Source organism: Cyprinodon tularosa, unplaced genomic scaffold (genome assembly GCF_016077235.1).
Source record: "Cyprinodon tularosa strain WSP-4 unplaced genomic scaffold, ASM1607723v1 ctg332, whole genome shotgun sequence".
Classification (NCBI taxonomy): domain Eukaryota; kingdom Metazoa; phylum Chordata; class Actinopteri; order Cyprinodontiformes; family Cyprinodontidae; genus Cyprinodon; species Cyprinodon tularosa.
The window spans coordinates 412,031-430,204 of NW_024039044.1; the positions used below are offsets into that span (position 1 = coordinate 412,031).

At 37.2% G+C, this 18,174-nt stretch overlaps 1 protein-coding gene across 2 annotated transcripts; it reads right to left on the reverse strand.

The window, feature by feature from the left end:
* Position 1: 1 nt before the first annotated feature.
* cunh16orf70 (chromosome unknown C16orf70 homolog) lies at positions 2-17,259 on the reverse strand. Of its 2 annotated transcripts, none has more exons than XM_038294012.1 (16): positions 16,208-17,259; positions 14,863-14,945; positions 13,088-13,171; positions 12,958-13,001; positions 12,583-12,662; positions 12,409-12,503; positions 10,705-10,769; positions 10,430-10,542; positions 9,699-9,832; positions 9,461-9,544; positions 8,807-8,889; positions 8,676-8,719; positions 8,540-8,586; positions 6,726-6,784; positions 6,473-6,545; positions 2-5,508 (listed from the first exon to the last, which is right to left on the reverse strand). In XM_038294012.1, exons 1-16 carry the CDS (start codon positions 16,269-16,271, stop codon positions 5,413-5,415), a joined length of 1,248 nt encoding a protein of 415 aa, XP_038149940.1. In that variant the 5' UTR covers positions 16,272-17,259; the 3' UTR covers positions 2-5,412. The 2 variants fall into 2 exon arrangements, with proteins under 2 accessions (XP_038149940.1, XP_038149939.1); XM_038294011.1 differs by having other exon boundaries at positions 8,540-8,589; positions 16,208-17,258.
* Positions 17,260-18,174: the final 915 nt, after the last annotated feature.

The following is an 18,174-nucleotide window of genomic DNA, read 5'->3' on the forward strand; positions in this document are numbered from 1 at the left end:
ATTTTTTTTTTTTTTTTGAAGGCTCAAGGTGTCATAATTTGTGTTGGGATTTTTTATGTTTATACAAGGTAGGAAAGTTTGAGGTTACAGGTAAGAGTGTTCAAAAGGATTCATGAGGTGTTGACCAGAAAAGGAGCAGGGCTGATTTCCCATTGGGAATATACCAAATTAATCAGTAGCTGTATGTGAGTGAACACTCTTACCATTTCCAAAGATAAGCAGGTAACATTTGTGGGGAAAAAATGAGGGAAGATGAAGGAAGATTTCCCCCAAAAGTAGCTTCTTCCTGAAGAAAACATAGTTTATGAAACCTAATTTTAGCTTAAAGAGAAGGAAAACCCCAAGGCTGAGGAACAAGCAGGGAAAATGATGATGGAATGATGAGAGATTACTGCTGCAAACCTTGCAGATAGCCTTCCAAGCCCACTGTGAAAGTTGTTCTAATGAATGTCCTCTCGTGGCAACTTAGTTTTGACCCTGTTGGTGAAATAACCTGCTGATAATTGGACTAATATGTCTGAGCAAAATGAATGACAGAGTGCATAACAGTATTTTTTAACTTTGTTCATTTTAGCATATTAGTACTGGCTAAATGTGACCCTTTCAAGGGGAAACATCAACATTGCTCTCACATGTTAAATACAGATTTTTTTTCATTGTGACTATTCTGTTCTATACAGCAACTGCAGTTTGTATGATGGTACAGCTGCTTGGAGAAATACGACTTCTGGTTGCATTTAAACAGTAATGCTAATTAGAAATGAGTTAGAAAATGTGTCCATCTAAATACCTCAAGATTAGTTTTTATTCCAGGGGCCGTTGTTTTACGCACTGATGCCCAAGTCATTATCTAACTGCTACACAGTAAATCTCACTGATTCAGCATGAAGATTTTAAAGCGTTGGCTCAGTCTTTTCCATTTCAGTTAAAAGCTGTTTGCTTCTACAGACCATTAACATCTGCTGCCTGAACAACAACAACAAAAAAATCCCCAACACAAATAGCGAACCTAGTGGCTAAAGTAGGGTATTACATAAATTGTCTCCTACAAAAGCTTCCCCAAAGAAACAAACATCTGAAGCGGTGGGCTCCTACATCTATCTTTTTTTAATCTGTTTTACACTTTCTTTATGCCGCCAAACTGTAATGAATAAATAACCATAAAACACTGAAGTCAATGAAAGTCTTCATTATGAATTTACGGAAAAAAAAACTTTAGAAATTAAGTTTAATGTAATAAAACATTAAACTTAATGTTTTGCCTTCTTCCTTTGCTTTATAAAAGGAAGAAAGCAAAACAGCCTAATTTTAATCCTTCTTAAAAAGATCTCGCACAGGTCTATTACATCAGGTGCATGACTAGAATATGACCCAGCATTTTTTAAAGGTGGTTTATACTGTTTTAACATGTGATATTTCCATAAATGCACTAGGAAGGAAAGAACTTGGTAGGATTTGGCCACAGAACCACCAGAAATTCTACCGGATAACAGGGAGTGTTTGAGAAAAATGGGAGAGCATTTAAGCTAAAGCAGAACTCAACCATGCAACCCTAATGGTCCAAACCAAAGGTCCTCAACCCTGATTCAATCATTCCTTTAAATATGTCAGGTGTTTGGCAGCAAGGAGATGCATAAACCACACAGCGCAGTGGTACTTCAGAACCAAAGAATGAGAGTAAAACTAGCAGTATCCAACTGAGAGTGAAAGAGCAGATTTTTTTGATAGAAGAAGGTTCCTCAGACCGCTGAGATGGTAGACAGATACACAAAGTACTGAACTACAATTTAAGCTAAATGGGAAAACAAGATATTAGTGGGTGGGGTGTTTTTCCTCAGCTAGAAAAGGTGTTTTAATAAATAAAACAAGGTTATATTTTGGTGGTTTTGCAATTAAAATGAATCATGAATGTTAATTAATTAATAACCAAATATTTGATTCTTCTAAATATTTGATTTTTGCTGCAAATTCTCTAGGAATAAAATAAAAAAGAACAGAACCTGAAATTATGACATGGAGGCTGCCTTTCTGTCCGTTTTAGAATCTGCATTTTTTTCTTTTATTATTGTTTTTTTTAATCAAACTAAAATTTACCCCTAGGTTTCAACAAACGATTATAAATGCATATGCTAAATAAAAACAAAGAAAATAAACCCATTAAAAAAAGATCAACAAGCTAGGACTATTTGCAGATAGGAGAAAACCAACAAAACAAAACAGACATCAGGTGCTGCAGCAGGTTTGTAATGCTCAATAAAAAGACACACAAAACAATGCAATTAAAAAGCATTCCCCCACTGTATGTACCACAGATAACTATTTTACAGAGGCAAAAAGTCACCCAATTTAAAGACGGGCTCAGTGGGAGGTGAGGCACAATGTTTGTTTGTTTTTTCTTTGACTTAAAATACATTTTCTTCCACTGAAGCAAGTAGTGGGAACAATACGCAGAACATTGTTGACAGCTTCGAACAGTAGGCGAAAAATCAGAGCAACCTTAAATTCTGGGAAGCTTAGGAACCCCAGGAGATATGTTAGAAACATTTAGCTTTTCAGAACAAAAAGAGTTTATCAAGGCTGATGAAAACAGAGAACCTGAACTTCCGAGCTCATCCCTTCATCCAGATGAAGGCTGAGCCACAGGGGGAAAGAATCTAACTGTCCAGCAGAGCATTGAAGTGTAAATTAAGAGTTTATGTGCTTCTTAAAAACGTCCCTCTATTGTCCACAAAGATCAATGCTGACTGGTTTGGATTTTCTGAAATCACCCCGGAATAAGTACAGAATCAACATAAACTCTGTTTTTGAACTTTCTTCACAATATAGAGGCAAAGAATCCAAGCCATAATAAAGAGGATACCATGAAGAGCTATTTACAGCATTTATACATCAGTATCAGCTTCCCCCGGAAAAAAAAAAAATAAAAAATAAACAAAATGACTAAACCTGATGTTCTCTGTACTTAAAACACTTTCCTGCTACTTGAAACAAAACCTATCGGTTCATTCAGTGCTGATGAGAAGCATGCATCCCTTAGAGGTCTTAGATCATAGAAGTATTGAATGGAAAACAAAAAAACATTTAATTAGTTTGTTCAGTGTCATTTTAAAAACACCACTTGATCTTTTTTTCCTAATGTTGTCACAGTAAAACCACAACATTCTAGCATTTTAGACTGGATTTGACGGGAGAAAAACGTAAGGATAACTGAAAAGTGGAAAACGGAAGGTGTATTTTTAAAAGTTAATTTTCAATAAAAAACAAAAACAAATTTGCATACAGCCCCAACAAAAAAAGCCCAGAGTAATCAAAAATACATTTGAAGGTTACAAAATGAACAAGTAACATCTTCTAACAAGAAACCAGGTAGAGACTGAAAAAGACATGGAGATATTACTCTGGGGGAGCTGCAGAGAGCTACAGCTCAGGTAGAAGAATCTGCACTGGAAATATCTGCTAACCGTGGAAGAGTTAAAAGCTCGTTGAAGAAATTAAGTCTGTAAGAATGTGCTACCTGCAAAAAGAAAATGTAGAAGTACGTGTAGAAGAATGTTAGGTCTACAGTTGTAACAAAATGTAAAAAGTCTAAGGGGTTGTGGATTCTTTAAAGGCAGTTTTGACCCAAACATTTAGCAAAACTGCAAAAACAAAAACTTTTGTTATCAAGAACAATGACAGTTTGTCTATTAAAATAAATGCAGTTTATTAGTTGGTTTGTAATTAAAAACAATGTAAATGTACACGATGGGGAGGGAGTTGACAAAGATATGACTGATGCTTTCCTACATTCCCAAGAAAAAAACAAAGCGGGGTGTACGACCACAGACAGAACGGCTGCTCACTAAGTCACAGTTCATTGAGGACGTTCACCACAGTATGAGCTGACATTAAATATGACGGTCTCATCAGAAACAGATTAGCAGAACGGCGGCTGCTCGTGTTCAACAATCACTGTCAGCACCGACAGGGACGTGAACCTAAAAGCTATACCACAACATCTTCAAAAAGGATGGAATTAGTCATATTTGAGACTGCAGGCAATCTTAAACGAGAAAATATACAGAGCAAATGAAAACATCCTAAAAGGTCTTTGGCTTTAGCATTTGGCAACTAACAAAAGAGATAAATGCAGAGAGAACAGATGGATAAAATGAAACTCAATAAGATGCGAGAAAGAGGAAAGAAAGCACTGAAGAAAACGTAACAAACCATGACTCCTCTGCTGCAGAGCATGGAGGTAACACACAGTCATCCACTCACTCAACATCATCCCTCTCTTCAATACATATCCATCTCAAAGGATGGGGCACGATCAAGTAAAAACCTGTGTATTAGTGCAAAATGTAAAAAAAAAAAAAAAAGAATCACAATAAATTATTACACAATGAAAACGGTTTTCATGGTGATGAAAAATCGGACTATTTCGCCCAGAGAGAACATGCAGGTAGATTTTTTTGAAATCGGCCAAACAAAGCAAGAGCACTTCTTGTTGTGCTTTTTGTAGGTTGCTTCTCGGTAAGTCAAGCAGGTCCTGGGGCATCGTGTTTAAAATACTAGACCAGCCGTTGTTTTATCAGAGACATGAGCGTAATGGATGAAATGATGTGAATTCTGGAATGAAAGTCTGTTGAAATATAAAAAAACGACCTTGCGGAGACAAATATTTGGAGACGAATTGTTGTGATTGACAATGGGGAAATCTCCAAAGGGCTGAAGGACGTGTTTTGTGAGCATTTCTGGTCACAACAGAGAAGTGAAGGTGGACAAAAATGGAAATGATAATTGGTGTCTGGATGGTTCTGCTTGAAGAAGAGACTTTCTCAGGCTTGGCTGGGTGTGTTCGAACCTCCTCAATAATGACAGAAAGGGATGCTTAGCTTAAAGTGTGTTTGGGCTCACGGTGCAGGATTGGACGGGTTAGGCTGGGCCCAGTTTGAAGCAGTCTTGAAGTAGGAAGACGAGCAGGACCGACCAGGATGGCAGTGTGGTTGGCTGACGTAGTTCTGTTGGTTGTATTATGTTTGCTTGCAGCAGATTTCGATGAATCACCTCACGATGGGATGACATTCTTCATATCTTACAGCAGAGAAGTCTCTGTGGTTCTGGGCTCATGGGATGAGTGAGAATTAACTGAGCTTAATTAGGGTAAAGATTTTACAGTTTTCTTTTCAAAGATTGCTAGAAGGTCCAACAGCAGGACCGTAGCTCAGCCGGGCCATAAGGAAGGAATCCTGGTACCAAACAAGAGGCAGCAGGTCTCGTTCCCCTGTTTATCCATCCACTTTGAAGCACCTGAGCTCGGTTATAGTGATTCTGTCAGACCTGCTCAGGTAGAAATCTGGTTTTGGTTCCGATTCCTTCAGCAAATTCAGTTTGGGTCGGCCAAAATGAGATGTGGTTCTGGTTACTTGTTCAATGGGAACTAGCGCTGGACTCGGGTCGGGCTTGACTAGTGGTCCGTGGAGCTCCATAGAGGGTCACTGATGCTATGTGGTTATTCTGCATCACCTGCAGAGGAAAACAAGACAACATTAGAGAGACTTTATGTTGGTTCAGAACTAGAAGCTTTATTTTAGTTGTTGATGTTTTAAATAGAATCAGTTTCTCATGAGAAAACTTTTAACTATTAACATAACATGTGAATATTCTAGTTTTTGTACAACTTATTTTTACAGGTTAGGTAATAATGTTTTTCCTTAGGCCATTACTGAAGTTAGAATATAAATTTCTATGTCAGTATTTGAAACTTTTCCAGAATCAAATCGACTAAATTCTTGATCCACTTGAATATGAAAACATCCAAAAATAGACAGAGAGAAACAAATAAATGGCCAGAGACACATGGGTGGACAGACTGGACAAAAAAATAGACACATGGGGCGACAGTGGCGTCCGTTGCAGCAATTTGCCCTGGTTCCCGGGTTTTAAATGTTGTTGTGTCCTTGGGCAAGACACTTTACCTGCATTGGCTACTACTGGTGGTCGGAGGGCCCGGTGACGCCTGTGTACCGCAGCCTCACTTCTGTCAGTGAGCCCCAGGGCAGCTGTGGCTACAGTGTAGTCTACCATCATCAGTGTGTGAGTGTGTGCGTGAATGACTGATTATAGTGTAAAGTGCTTTGGTAAAGTCTCCCTTCTTGAAAAAGTGCTATATACAGGCCATTTACACACCTGGTTGAAATAACTAAACCACTTTTAGCAATATTTAATCAATAATTTAAACCATAATTTTACTTGCATTGCTGCTCATGTCCCCTACATTCTTTTTCGGTTTTGACCATTCAGTAAAGGGTGTGCAGTGCCACCTGCTGACAGCACAGCCTAGTTAATGCACAGGCTATGGAATGCAAGATAGTTTGGTGTTCCAACAATGATCGATCGTATTAGACAGACGGGTCACTGGATCCTAGTTTGGTTTTAAAAACTCGCAAACACTTATCTCTGCTGTGACAGACAATGAGAAAGTTCTTACCTCAAAAATCATCCTCTGCAGTCCAAAGCAGAAAGTCGAACCAAACGGGTTTGTGTTGTTGGCTGATGAAGACCTGTTGAAAAAAACAAGCAAAAACAATTAACTGATGGAAAATATTATAGATCTGTAATTGATGAAATTTTAACGTCAACACAGTAGCAAAAAAGCATCATCACTTGACCTTTTACCCATTAAAAATATTCATCTGCACCGTACTCACTACGTACTGAAATCACAGATTCAAGTTGTTTACCTGTGAAGGACGACTGGTTTTTCCATAGGATGACCCAGCAGTTCCTGAATCTGATCCCACTGCCAGAGAAACGAAAGCAGAGAGCTCATTGGAACTATCTTTTGAAGCTTATACCAGCGCTTGGAAACTAAAATTTTCTATCCCACTATTATGCATGTAATTCAATAATTGATCTAGATGTGTAGATAACATTTTTTATACATTAAAAGTCCTATAAGATCTTAAAATACTTTCAAATTTAAACTTAAAACACTATTGATAAGGCAACTTAGCATTGTAACGCCAACATTGTTTTCATCTGGCCAGGCGTCACAGAGTTTTCAAATCTACATGTTCATGAAATCTTGTCTTAAAGCCATCTCTGCAGGAGGCCAGTGTCATGAGGCACTGGTGTTAAAATACACATGTTATGTGTTGGTATGTGATTTTATGGTGCCAAACCTTTGCAAATGACAATTCACCCTTGGCTAAGGCCCGCCCCCCATGGTTACTGTTGCTATGCCTGGCAAGCTTTGATTGCCACTTTATATTTTCTTGGATTTCACCGTGATTTCAGTGAAAGACATTTCGAAGGAAATCGTTTCAAATTTTTGGAGTAATGTCTTGGAAATATCGGAGAGGAACAGTCAGAAAGAACTGCAAAATGCATGTGAAAAATATATTCAAAACATCATTTGCCCACAGAGTAATGTTGAGGAAGACAACATAAAAATCAAACCAACGGCTCACTGTTCATACTGCAAAACTCAGCAACCTCACATCTTGATAATTCAAGTACAGAAAAAATATATAAGGGAACAACAATATTGTTCCATTGCGGGGTAAGACACATGTTATTTTATTATAATCCAACTTTCTGGTTTAAGCCAGAAAGCATATATAAAGTTTTACTGGTTGTTATGCTAGACGGCTTCTTAGTGTTTTATTTTTGTTCGCACATTGTGGGTTTGTTCAATATGCTGGGTCTAATCAGAGAACAAGAAAGCCTAGTGAAAGTCTGTGCAAGTTTGCCACAACAGTGGCAAAAACAAAGAGAAGCCAAAATAAATGCGGTGCCAATATCAACGGTGTTTGTCGCAAAGGCAAAAAAAGACTGCAAATAGGGACCCGTTGACTGCCGCTACACAGGGAGCAGGTAAATGTAATATAGTGTACTTTTTCTAGATGTTAATTTGCATACTTGCTTTTAAATACCCACATTCTCAGAAAATAAATAGTTTTTATATATCATAAAAATATAAAGCTGACTAATAGCTTCTCCATTATTAAACTTGTACATTAATTTTTTAGGTTTGTGACACAATATTGGACCATGCAAAACACAAATTTATCTTCACAAAGCTTCAGAATGGCAAGATTTATGTACAAAAAGTAAACCAACAAATTAAATTTTTTGTTGTTGGCATTCATATAAATATGTTGGTGTGATAACTTAGAGTACATTTGAATTGTTTTTGGTAAACGTCCATTTTAAATGTATAGCCCCCCCTGGAGAAAACTCCACCACCCACCAATGATGTCAGTGCTTTGGAAATATTTACAAACCAATGAATTGGATTATAAATCAACCACATCCCGGATATAACAGGATTCTCAATCTACTTCAGATGCAACTAAAGGACTATAAAATGTCTGTTGCAGGTAAAATTATGTAAAAATCATTTGAGGTCTGCGGAAAGGAATTTCATTAAAAAATCCAACTAAATTTGCATTTCATTTTTTCGCCCCAGATTTACAGACATGTTTCGATGCAATTTATTAAATTGAGTCTTTATATTTCTGAGAAAGAGGGAACATCTAACATTTTGACTGACCTTACTGTAGGTTGTTAAGATGCATTCCTCTGTCTGAGAATCAGCTCCTTCTGAAGAATCAGAGAACAGTTCAAGGGAAGATCCCATCAAAGCACAAATGATGAGATTAGCACTAACCTGAAAAGTGACCGCTCACCTTTTTTAATGACGAGTGGGATCTTAAAGTCACATCGATGGTATCTGTGACAGAGATCAAATTAGGTTTGAAAACAGTGAAGAGACGTACCGGTAGATGTAAGGCAGGTCAGACAGCAGGAAAATATTTACATGTTAAAGTTGTAATGGCCAGGGTAGTTGGTATGAAGAACAAACTTCTTAACCAGGTGAGTCGTCGAGTCAAAAAGGATGTCCTAGAAAATAACACACGCCATCCATTAGCTGTAGCACTGTTTACTGCTGAGTGCCCACCCCCCCCTTAGCTACCCTACGGGTAAATACAGGGAAATGCAGCCCTGCAGCCTCACACGGGACCTTGTTATGCTTCTTTTTTTAGCCCATCTCAACAGTTGCCCCAGATGAGTTCAGGTTGTTTGCTTTCCCAGAGCAGACAAACCAAACCGCTCCAGGGAATTCAGGAGCTGACCCCTGAAGATCACTGAATAAACATCTTTGTTTACAACAAAATAACAGAGGGGCGCACCACTGACTTCTGCTGGACACAGGCGGTCTAAAAAACACCAATTTGTGATATTTTATGAAAATACGTTGTTGATGACGTTTTGTGAAAATAATGTCTGGTGCTGATTAAACTTTATTTAAGCCAATTACTTGTCCCATATCAGAATTAAAAGAACTAAAGGGAAGGTTGCCCCACAAAGTTCTAACATTCAAAATACTAAAAGCGTGAAATGTTTGGAGGCACATTAGCAAAACCTTACAAGGTTATAAAGACACACAGAGGCCCAGGTCAAGCAGACGTACCACTCCCAGGGTGAAGTAGTTGAAGAAGTAGTCGTTACATTTAGAGGGAACCTGCTTGTGAGGGGATGGAGAATGAATCTTCATCTAAAAAACACACACGAAAAAGGTAAGATTGTTTTTGTTTTATATTCTTTAATTAAAACAAAGAAAGTGTAACAGATTAAGACTTAAAAAGATGGACAGAGAATGGAAAAAACAACTGATTATGACTAAACACCAAAGGAGAAACAGCTCTCACCTTGTCCTCAGATTTGTAGAAGATTTTATGTGGTGAGCCCAGAGCTCCGAGAACATCCTGACAGGAGTCTCCAAAGAATATGCTCCTCTCCAGATACCGGACTTTAGAATCAGCCATCACGCTGAGCCCAGAACCTGCAGCAACAACAGGACATAAGTTCACCCTCACACAAGTAAGTAACCAGCCAGTTCTAATATTGGTTTGCCGAAGTATTAATAGTTTTTTTTATCCAAGTTGTTGGAAATCCATGTTCAGTTTGACCCAGTGACTTTGTAGCTGTATTTCTAGAAACTGCAGTGGTGGTGTTTCATCTTTCTTCAGGTTTGTTACTAAGCGCTAAATCTTTGTTAAATGTTTAAATGTATAAATAGACTTAAATGAAACCACATATATATCAGAGATGTACTGATCTTTTCTATACATTGCCAGGGGCTGACATGGGATTACATTGCTAGCTACGGTTATATATTAGAAAAATATGAAATAATAGCTAAATGATTTTAGCAGACATTGATGGGGCAAATAATTACTAATTTTATTGTACAGTTATAGGATTTTTAAACTGGGAGGCATTAAAGACAGCGTTATCTGAGACTTTACTATTTCCAACCAACAGTTAGCTAAAAACTGAAACAGAGCAGCAGCCGTCACCCGCAGGGAAACATTTAAAAAACTCCACCTACAGTTTATTTTTTGGTCTCTCTTGACAAACCAGACCAGAGATGGATTACCTGCTGTGAGAAGGCGGAGTTTGAGCCCCAGAGGACCCGCCCCATCTCTTAGGACGTCCACACACTCTGCAAAGATGTTGCCCATGAAACAAGCCAGTGGCATCGCAGGAGCTCTGAGGACACACAGGAAACATTCCAGCTGTGGTGATTTATTCTACTGCTGGCTGTTTGCTCCTAATTTGATTTGAAAATCTATAAACACATTATTGTTTAGATTAACATCCTTCAACAGGAAGGACTCATTGGGAAACGTGGAAGAGTTGTGGTTTACATACTTTGTTTCTTGCAGGTTGTTGCCGGTGTAGATGTGCATCCTTTTGACCATGGCTCCATGTGGAATCTGCAGGGAATGATGAAACCACAACAAAGTTAATGAGGACAAAACAGCAAGGGGCGAATTACATGATCTGAAAGAATAATTCAAAGCGACTTAACAAAACACTGCCTTCACATATTTGTGCAGAACACCATTTTATAAGTTATTGTGATATTACATCATTCATACAAAAAAATGAGGTGACATGAACTGGCAGCAACACCTTATATGTGGGACTTTACCAAATGAAATGACGACAAATTTCTTTTTAAACCCTGGTTAGCTCCCATATTTGAACAATTGCTAATTTACATAAGGAATCCTGACCTTTAAAATCAATTTTGCAATTTAACAAGCTTCATATCCTAATAATGTGACACCAGTCAATAATGTGTCTTTAGCAGATTATTAGCAAAATGCTTAAAAAAAAAAAAAAAAATCTAAAATAAAAAAAGGCATTTTGAATGTTCTCTCCTTTATTTTATTACTACCCTACAAGCCTTTTTTCACATGACAATTTAAATGTCATGATGAAATCTCCTGTAAAGAAGTCAGTAAACCCGAAACATTAAACTAACATGTCCACAAAGCTTCAGCCTTAAAGGTATAGTGGAGGATGTTCCTTCATAGGGTGGATCAACAAAATAAGTGGTCCTCCTAATTGTCAGTCATTCCTATGACATTTACCTAATGACGTAATTACGTAATGACTGGTTACGTTTAGAAATACCTGCCTGTGAGAATTACCTCCCCTCTCGCACACTGATCAGAAAACGGACGTTTTCGTAATTCTTATGCAAGGGATGACCTAAAATTTCGAGTTTTGGTAGACAAATAAATTAGAATGAATCCGATTTTTATTTGTATGGAGAAACATTTTAGACAATGTGCTACAGTCAGTGTCCGATATTCTCTCTCATCAGTGGATGGCACATTTCGCTTTTGCTATCAAAACCATTCTATATCATTTCTGACAAAACATTAAGAATATGTTTAGAAGTTCCCTTTTCGTTCATATTTCAATCCGTTTTAGGGCGATGCACGCTCACCTGAAATTCTTGGCAGGCAGGTATTCCTTGGCATTTATCCATCTACCAAAACATAATTTTTTTTTTTTGAAGTGGAGAAGGCGGATCCTCCACTATACCTTTAAGATGCATATATTATCCCCGTAGCATAAGCGCAAAGACAAAAAAAGAGAAAATTCTAATCTTTAAGCACATTTATCCAGTGGAGTTACAACATAAAAACAAAATCTCCAATTATTGATAGTTTAACAGAGAAACTCCAGAGGACAGAGCAAAACATTAGGGTGGTGGCAGAGAGGGCTTCCAGCCTAAGACTTAAAGAGCTAATCGCTGATCATTAATCATAAGAAATCCCAGCTGTAACATCTGTTATTAATATAAGACCAGCTTGATGGCTATGTTGCCAATACATCATTGCAAAGGGTATAAATCAGATTAAATAACTTTTTTTTTAAAATGGTGATTCTTTTCATTAACAGCAATTATCTTCAACAGTTGGGATGAACCTAACACAGGAACTGCTCTCTGGCTTTATGCCATTAGATTAGCAGTTTTCTCCCTCTTCCTGGGATAGGTGGAAGGAATTCCCGAACTCATGAACAGGCTGGGAAGGGAGCAGGTCCAGTTATACATACCTCATATTTTGGAGCTTCATTCCACGAGTCCAGTTGAAAGGAGAAGGAAAGTCCTCGAAAGTTGAGATGGAACAACTGCTCTGCAGGATTATAAACTGCACAGGGATAACGCAACGTAAATTAAACTGATCTAAATTGTGTCAATTTGTACATAAAAAGTTTGTTAAGAAGTACCTCCAGGGTGTGTAGCCCCAAAAGACTGGTCTATTTGCTCTATTGTGGGGGCGATTGCCTGAGAGTTGAAGTGGACTCCACTAAAAGGCAACACATGTCAGGTCAGTCAACATTCGTATAGCTTCATTAGAAAAACAACTACTGAGAGCAGCTGGAAATGGTTCTAAAGAAAGACAGACAATAATAAAAAGCTCATCTAAGAGACCCATTAAGCACAGCAGATTCAATTACTATGATATAACCAAGCAGCTGTGGCTCTCAGTGCTGCGACATAGAGATGAAACTTATCTTTTGGTTTTATAGATAAGACCTATAACAAAGCAATGAGAACTACATGGATATAGATCTAAGATCCTATAAAAATCTTCTACTCACCAGTACTTCAATTTGACTTTGCTCAGGTCGTACACTTCAATCACCTAACAGATAAAAGCATGAATAAAGATGTTGGACATGATAAGGTTCAATGCCACAATGGAAGTTAGATAATCTTAGCCATTCTCACCTTGAGTCTCTGATTGGTGGCATCAAACAGCAGTTTAATCCCATCCTGAGTCAGGTTCAGTATGAGGTCATGGCTGAGTGGTGTCTGTGGAGAAATAAAGTCAAGAACTGGAGCTAAAACAGGGAATTTTGAAATTTAAGATAATAAGTTTGTTTAAAAAAAAAGTAAGAACAACTTCAAATATTTTTAAAATTTCGATTGCTTTATTAAACCCAAGGACAGACAGTCCTACACTACTAACCTACATTTGCATTAATTGGATTCACAATATTATAATCTCCATATTTAATATCTGGCCTTTATTCTCCTTTTGTTGTCATTGCTTCTATCCAATTGATCTTAAAGTATGAGATACTCCTTTTTGAATCTCTTTTCATCAAACATCACCCCAAAAACATAAAAACTACCTAAGTAAAAATAATGCAAATCCACACACAGTTAATGATTTTTTTTTAACTGTTTGGAGTAGATGTGATAGCCTGGAGTTTTTGTTATGGTAAGACTTTTCTTTTCAACAACACAGCCTAATTTTGTGTTGTACTTGAGTGTTTAGTTATTAAATGTTGAGTACAACAATTAGAAGTTAGAAAAACATTCCATAAGGGCATCATTGTCTTCATGATGGATAAGGGGTTATAAAAAAATATTTTCTTACATAAACTTAAGACTTTCTGTGCTACTAAACCAGAAATAAACCTGATGCCAACTGCCAACTGTGGTTTAATGAGCAATGAATTCCAACCAGCGGGCGTTAGAGAAAGAAGTACCAATGTTATGAGAGTCATTTCCTTTGGAGACTAAAGGTGATGCATATGAGTTGCTGGCCAAACTAGAGCTGCAATATCATTGTACGTCATAAGCAGAGCACCAAGAATTACTCTGGATTGGTTAATTATTCAATTACCATAAATTCTTCCTCTCTCCCTAAAAAAAATATATATATAGAAGCTTAAGAAGTCATGATCAACAAAATTCACACCTTACATATTTTTCTAATACATCCCTAGAGCTATAAAATACAATAAATCACACTCAATGTGATACTAATACTAAAATACTAATATTGGAATTCACTGAAATTTTCAAAAGCAAAATCAAATAAAATGTGAGATCCTACTATTTTATAAATATTGATCTTAATATTTTAATACTTCAAGCTTCTGTTTGCAACCAGATCACCTAGAATCACAGACTCAGATCTCATCATCAGACTTGTCTAATGTCAAAGTAATTTAGAAGTTTAAATCTTTCTGTAATTGTGGTTATCCATGCATAGATGATAATCTATTTCCTCCAAAGATGACCGTCAACACACCTATTTGTGTGTGAATTAACTAGTTAGAGTTGTATCATCGTGAATAATCATCAGTCAGTAAGACAGAGAGCTACTTTCACCAATTTCTCTGTTGTGAAAGTAGACTGCCTCTCACTGAGCTAAAGTTGCTAAACAAAAAGAAGTGAAACAGGCATTAAATGATCATCCAAATATCCTCGATGGGTGCCTGCCACGACAGTAAATAACTGCACTACGACTTTCTATAACAACAATGTGCCATGTACCCTTCTTCATCAATATAAAGAAAGGGAACAGTTTGTTCAAATTGTGGACCATCTGTTTTCTTAATAAAATCTGACTAAAATAAATCTTACAAAACTTGAGAAACTCTACAAAACTTGTAGTGCTGCCAAAACAAGGATTTTTGTGCAAGCTGATTAACATTTTTCGAATTGCATAATCAGTAGAGGCCACAGGAACAGATATGCAAACATTTTACCTGTTCGCTGTATAGCACCTGGACATTTTTGATTATACGGCAGTGTTTCTGGAGGATAGAGATGGCCTGGGAAAATGGCATCCCTGGGAAAATAAAGAGATGCACGCACACACTGTATGAAAGCATTATATAGGCTCATCATTACACAAACAATCATATACAGCAAGCTTTATTTCAGGTAACTTTGTTTATCACAGCTTAGAGATAATAAAAGCTTTGAATTCACTCTCAGTAATTTACAAAAACACCAGAAAAATTTGATATTTTATTCACGAAGGTGAAAAAAACAAAAAGTATGAAAAAATCAGGTATTTGATGCCAACTTTGAAGCAGCATTTAAGATTAACTTAAAAAGTAAAGAACAAAAAGAACTACTTCCCAATCCAGTCTTTATTTTTTCTTAAACCTCAAGAAGATGCTCCTGATAGTTCAGCAGTGACTTCACACAAGCAAGAAAACAGATGCAGTGTCCATATAGTGCCTCCAAAAGCATCAATTCTACTTGAAAACACCTTGTCAATCTCACTCAAAGTGTTTCACTCTGAAGGCTTCACTTATCACTGTTGTTTTAAACCACAGCTTTTCCTTCCAATCCATTTTTTACTAATATTCTTGAACCAAGCATTTCCGAATAGGTCTTTTCATTGTTTTTTCATCGCTTTGTAGGAATATGATAGTCTGCCAGGTGGCACAAGTCCAGAGTCTAACTCATTGTATACATTTTTGTTTTAAAAATCTTTTCTATTTCTCTTCAGGAACTGTTTAAATTTCAGAGAAACATGATTTATTGCTAACTGGAAACTAGAGCTGGGCGATATGGCGATATATATCGTGAGGACGAGAGAAACATGTCTATCGTGACCTTTCTCCTCTATTTTTTCTATTGTGATAAACTTTTTTATTTTATCTAGCCAAGATTCTATACTGTTCACTGTCATGGCCGCAAATTGCATAACTGGTGTTCTTGGTTTGAGGTTGGGATTCTCATATTAGGAAACAAGATGATGGGTAAAAAATAGGCAATGAATGATTTTTTTCAACCCTGTCCATCTGACAGACTATGAAAACATAAAATGCAACATCAGTTGTGGCATATCGTGATATATATCGTTATCGTGATATAAAATAATCCATATCGTGATATAGTTTTTTTTCCATATCGCCCAGCCCTACTGGAAACCATAATCATCTAGATGAACAGAAATACAATCCTCATCACTGGGTGCAAATTACGAAGTTCCACATTTGGTGTTAAAATTGTGAAATAATGACACTTCTAAATGTTATTCTGATTTCTTAAACATATTCTTGTGAACATTTTTAAAGAGCAGTGCTTGCTACTCACCTAAGGCGAATTCCCATTGTTCATTTCCTAGTGATCTCTCAGGCACCACCTCCAGATCCAGCATTGGCAAGTAGTGGGGGGCCGCTGACCTCACCTCAAGACACTGTGGGACCCTGCCTCTGTTTCTACTGGCTCTACCTAAATTACAATTTCAGCTTTTTTTGTTTGTTTTGTTTAAATCATAACGTGCAACTTCTCTCTTTTTTTTAAGCTGCAAAAACCATGAGCATCAAAATAGGTATTTCCTTATCTCATTATATACGTCCTGGATCAGACAAAAAGAAGAGGTATAAAAAGTGTTTTGAAAACTTTGCTGTTTTTGTTTTGAATCTTCAAAACAACCAACACGGGCTGACAGCTTACTGAAAACAAATGACGCAACCTGCCAGCAAACCTAAAACACACTATCAGTTAACCGACTTGTTTATGATCTCTAAAAATCAATAAAAACAACCTGACCTACGCTGCAAAACCGTGGTAAGTTCAACTTGTTCAGGAACGATACACAACAATGTTTGCTGTTACAATTAACACATATGAATACTGATAATTATTCCCTTACAAAGGTGCCGTTATGTTTCCTTTCTGTGAATGTCGGACAGTTACGAAAGAAACAAAAAAACTAAAAATGTCTTAATCTGAGCAACAAGCTAAGGTTAGCCAACCAATTAGCTAACTCAACAGTGTGCTTGTTATCGTTTATAGCGTTAAATATAAATAACCTAAATATAGGAGAAAACACTTAAGTAACGCGATAGGAAGTTATTATTCTGCCTAGGACTGAAACAAAGAGACGCCGAAGGCTATCGCTGCTGTTTTTCTCTCTTCGACTCAGAAGCTAGCTCCGCTGCTGCCGCGCGCGTTCAGAAAGCCACCGATATAAAGCTTCCCTTTGCCCGGTAAAAACCCCGCTGCCGTATCTGTTTCTCGGTCCTCGTCCGTTAATGTCAAAAGGGACGAGAGATGCAGCGTCCGCACTAACAACAGCAACTTCAGACATCAACAACAGCCAGCGGGATCAGCTGATAGCTTAACTTCCTGGGAGAACGTGATGACGTTACGCGTACTTTTCTCGGCAGTGACCGGTCACTCAACGGTCCTGGTCACTGTGAACACGTAGTTTGATTGAACCATTAAACCATTCTATAATATATTATATAAATATTTAGTTATTAGCCTCTTTTTAAAATGACAGAATCCTGAGTTTTACTGATGGCAAAAAGTGAGAAAAAAAGTATTTATAGCGGAGGTCTTCAACAGGGGGTCCGCGACCCCTAGCAGGTCCACGGAGGTACTGCATGGGGGTCTCGAAAGATTTGGTTGACTAGACTTTTTCTTTATATTCCCCCCTGCAGTTTTTTCCCATAATTGAAATGTCTTTAATTACACATTAACATGAATTCAGGACACTGTAGTGTGTTCAGTCATCAATGCACACGTTCGGTGACACACAGGAGCTCTTTCACAAAACCTGTCCCATCAGCAAGGAATCAGAATCAGAAATACTTTAATAATCCCAGGTTGAAATTACCTTCGTTACATTACTCCATATGTAATAGAGTCACTATAGGACCAGTTTGATATCACAAAATTTCATACAATATATATAATTATGGGGTCCCCGCTCCATCTCGCCATCAGTTTGGGAGTCCTTGGCCTGGAACATTGAAGACCCCTGATTTATAGGATAAATAGCTGGAAAACATTTGATGAAAAACTGTGAGAAAACAATTTGTTTATGCTTTTTTAAATGTGCCAGCCATTAATTAAATAAACATTCAAATAATTAAATTTGAAATTATTTAATAATTTGCATTCATATTGAAAATGTATACATGATTATTGCTGTGATTATTTAACTATTTTAGGGTTTATATCTGAGGGCTAAATATATTAAACAGATTAATAAATTTTTACATTCATTTTCTTGGTTGAAATGTTCTCCTATGATTTGTTAATATAATAAT

Coding starts and splice junctions, on each gene's coding strand:
- cunh16orf70 (XM_038294011.1), bottom strand. CDS start 16,271: ATGCTGGATCTGGAGGTGGTGCCTGAGAGATCACTAGGAAATGAACAA. Junction 12,663..12,957: donor AAAGTCAAATTGAAGTACTG/GTGAGTAGAAGA, acceptor GTTGCCTTTTAG/TGGAGTCCACTTCAACTCTC. Junction 6,546..6,725: donor AAACCAGTCGTCCTTCACAG/GTAAACAACTTG, acceptor TTTTTTCAACAG/GTCTTCATCAGCCAACAACA.